General features: G+C 46.4%; 1 protein-coding gene across 1 annotated transcript in view; it reads left to right on the top strand.

Annotated features, from left to right (window-relative positions):
• KCTD16 (potassium channel tetramerization domain containing 16) overlaps positions 1 to 237 on the top strand; it is a 50,238-nt gene extending 50,001 nt beyond the window's left edge. Inside the window, exon 3 of the mRNA XM_010015287.1 lies at positions 1 to 237. This exon is cut by the window's left edge and continues 1 nt beyond it. Coding sequence (XP_010013589.1) covers positions 1 to 237 — 237 coding nt within the window.
• Positions 238 to 804: the final 567 nt, after the last annotated feature.

Below are 804 nucleotides of genomic sequence, written 5' to 3'. Positions count from 1 at the left end.
CCGGTGCAGCTGCTGCAGCAGTCCGAGATCCGCAGGAAGAGCGACCTGCTCCGGACTCTCACCTCCGGCTCCCGGGAGTCCAACTCCAGCAAGAAGAAGGCGGTGAAGGAGAAGCTGTCCATTGAGGAGGAGCTGGAAAAATGTATCCAGGATTTCCTCAAAATCAAAATCCCAGACAGGTTTCCAGAGAGGAAACATCCCTGGCAATCCGAACTGCTGCGGAAGTACCACCTATAGGCTCAGGGCAGCGGAAGCACCCGACCTGCTCACCGTTAGAGCAAGGTTCTAAGTGATATGAGAATAATTCCCAATAATAATTACTTGTTAGGTCACAAATGAAACAAAATCCATCTCTATAGTACTGCCTAATTTGCCTCTTTCACCTTAATGTTTCTAGTCCTAGGGCAACCAGATTTTTCCAGTCGTGGAAGCACAATGACAAATGCTTTTCTTTGTAAACTCTGAGTCTTACACAAGCTGAATACCTTAAGGGCACATCCATGCCGAGGGCAAGGGATGCTCACTGGGGAGGGGAGGCTGCTGCTGCTGGTGGATGTGGCCCATGGGCAGGCAGTGTCCTGGTCCGGGGCTGCTGCCTCCCACCATCTCCTTGTAGTGCACAGTTTGTTTGGAGGGATGTACACCGCTCACAGAAACAAGCTATGCCGTGACAGTTTACCTTAAGCATGTGTATATATATATATGTGCATATATATATGTGTGTATATATATTTCTGTGTATATATATATGTATATATATATCAATATATATTGCTTAAAGATTTTCTGGTTCTCTCCTTATAA

Source organism: Nestor notabilis, unplaced genomic scaffold, assembly GCF_000696875.1.
Source record: "Nestor notabilis isolate BGI_N333 unplaced genomic scaffold, ASM69687v1 scaffold22355, whole genome shotgun sequence".
NCBI lineage: Eukaryota > Metazoa > Chordata > Aves > Psittaciformes > Psittacidae > Nestor > Nestor notabilis.
This window is presented reverse-complemented; position numbering and strand designations above follow the sequence as displayed.